Below are 1,478 nucleotides of genomic sequence, written 5' to 3' on the forward strand. Positions count from 1 at the left end.
TTCATGTAGGTTCTTGGTTTTATTAGTCAAAGTGGACAATAATAGCAAAGAATAAATGGTAGATTTAAACAGTGAGTAGATTGAATGATAGAAAGGATTTAGGGTTTCGATCTGGAGGTGTAATGGGTTGGTTCCTGGCTCTCTTAAACCTAATCTCTTCAGCTGGAATTGAGTTCTCTGCAACAGCAACCATGATTGAAGGAAGAGACACAGAGAGAAACAGGGGAAGGGTTTCAGCTGTCATAGTTCTTTGTAGCACATTTAACACCAAGTTTTTTCTAAAGCATTTGAAGAAAACTGATCACATTTGGAGAAGGAATTCATGGGTTTTTGATTCTCTTCAAATCTTTGAGATTATATAAAGTTATATTTCTTTGTGTCACAAAAGATTAATCTCCCCCCTTCTATATTCATTCTAATTCAGGAAACCTTTACTATTACCTTTTTTTCTTTTAAAATTAGTTTGAAATTTCTAGCTGTTGTGGCTTTCCTATTTCATACTCTTAAACATCTTCTTACAATTTTAAATTCCTAGCCGTTATTAACTTCCAATTTTAGACTATAGCAACTCTATATTTGAAAATAAATAATAAAAAAACAAGTCTGTAAGAAAATCTCAAATTAAGATTTGGTTTCAGAGAGTGAATCTATCTCTAGATTTTCTAACTCCATAATCCAAGAATGTCTCATTCTACCCGTTGTGCAGCTTGCAAATCACTAAGAAGGAGATGCCCTCGAGATTGCATTCTAGCCCCTTATTTCCCTTCAAATGATCCTCAAAGATTTTCCTCTGTTCATAAAATCTTTGGTGCCAGTAATATTTCAAAGATTTTACAGGTAAAACTTCTCTTTTTTTTATAATCTATTTTTGTTATCTCAATTTTAATCATGGAAAATCTTTTTTACTTCTATCTTCATTAACAGAATTCTTAATTAATGGTTCCTTCTTTGTTGGAGCAGCAACTCCCAGTCCAGGAACGTGCAAAGGCAGCAGATTGCATGTCATTTGAAGCAACTTCAAGGATTCAAGACCCAGTTTATGGTTGTGTTAGGATTATCTCTCAATTACAACAACAGTTACTGATCACTCAACGTGAACTTGTAATGACACAAGCTCAACTTGCCTTCTACTACGCACAACAACAATAACTACAACAAGAAGCACAACAAGAGAAACAAATGACTCAATCTCAAGTTGAGTATTGTGATGGACAATCATGGTTCTATCAGAACCAGCACGAACACTTTTACTTGGATCAACAACACTTACTACTAGACTTTCATCAACCACCAGGCTTTCTTTAGTTTTTCTTTTTCTTCTTCTTCTTCCTCAACCTTGATTATCACTTATAAGTTGCACTTTAATTGTTGGGTTATTATTCATGTTTGTTCATTAATTGATATTTATTACAATAAAAATGAGGTAAAATAAAGGTTGTCAAACAGTGGAAATGCTAAAATTTCATATTAAGTGGAAT

General features: G+C 33.2%; 1 protein-coding gene across 1 annotated transcript; it reads left to right on the forward strand.

The window, feature by feature from the left end:
• The first annotated feature begins 681 nt into the window (after window positions 1-681).
• LOC122672472 (LOB domain-containing protein 24-like) lies at window positions 682-1,149 on the forward strand. The gene is made up of 2 exons (XM_043869937.1): window positions 682-837; window positions 961-1,149. The coding sequence occupies exons 1-2, from the start codon at window positions 682-684 to the stop codon at window positions 1,147-1,149; spliced, it is 345 nt and encodes a 114-aa protein (XP_043725872.1).
• Window positions 1,150-1,478: the final 329 nt, after the last annotated feature.

Source organism: Telopea speciosissima, chromosome 8 (assembly GCF_018873765.1).
Source record: "Telopea speciosissima isolate NSW1024214 ecotype Mountain lineage chromosome 8, Tspe_v1, whole genome shotgun sequence".
Taxonomy (NCBI): Eukaryota; Viridiplantae; Streptophyta; class Magnoliopsida; order Proteales; family Proteaceae; genus Telopea; species Telopea speciosissima.

What these genes read in the sequence shown, in the direction of transcription:
- LOC122672472 (XM_043869937.1), top strand. Translation starts at nt 682, where the DNA reads ATGTCTCATTCTACCCGTTGTGCAGCTTGCAAATCACTAAGAAGGAGA. An exon ending in ATATTTCAAAGATTTTACAG is followed by an intron (nt 838 to 960) that starts GTAAAACTTCTC and finishes TTGTTGGAGCAG; the next exon opens with CAACTCCCAGTCCAGGAACG.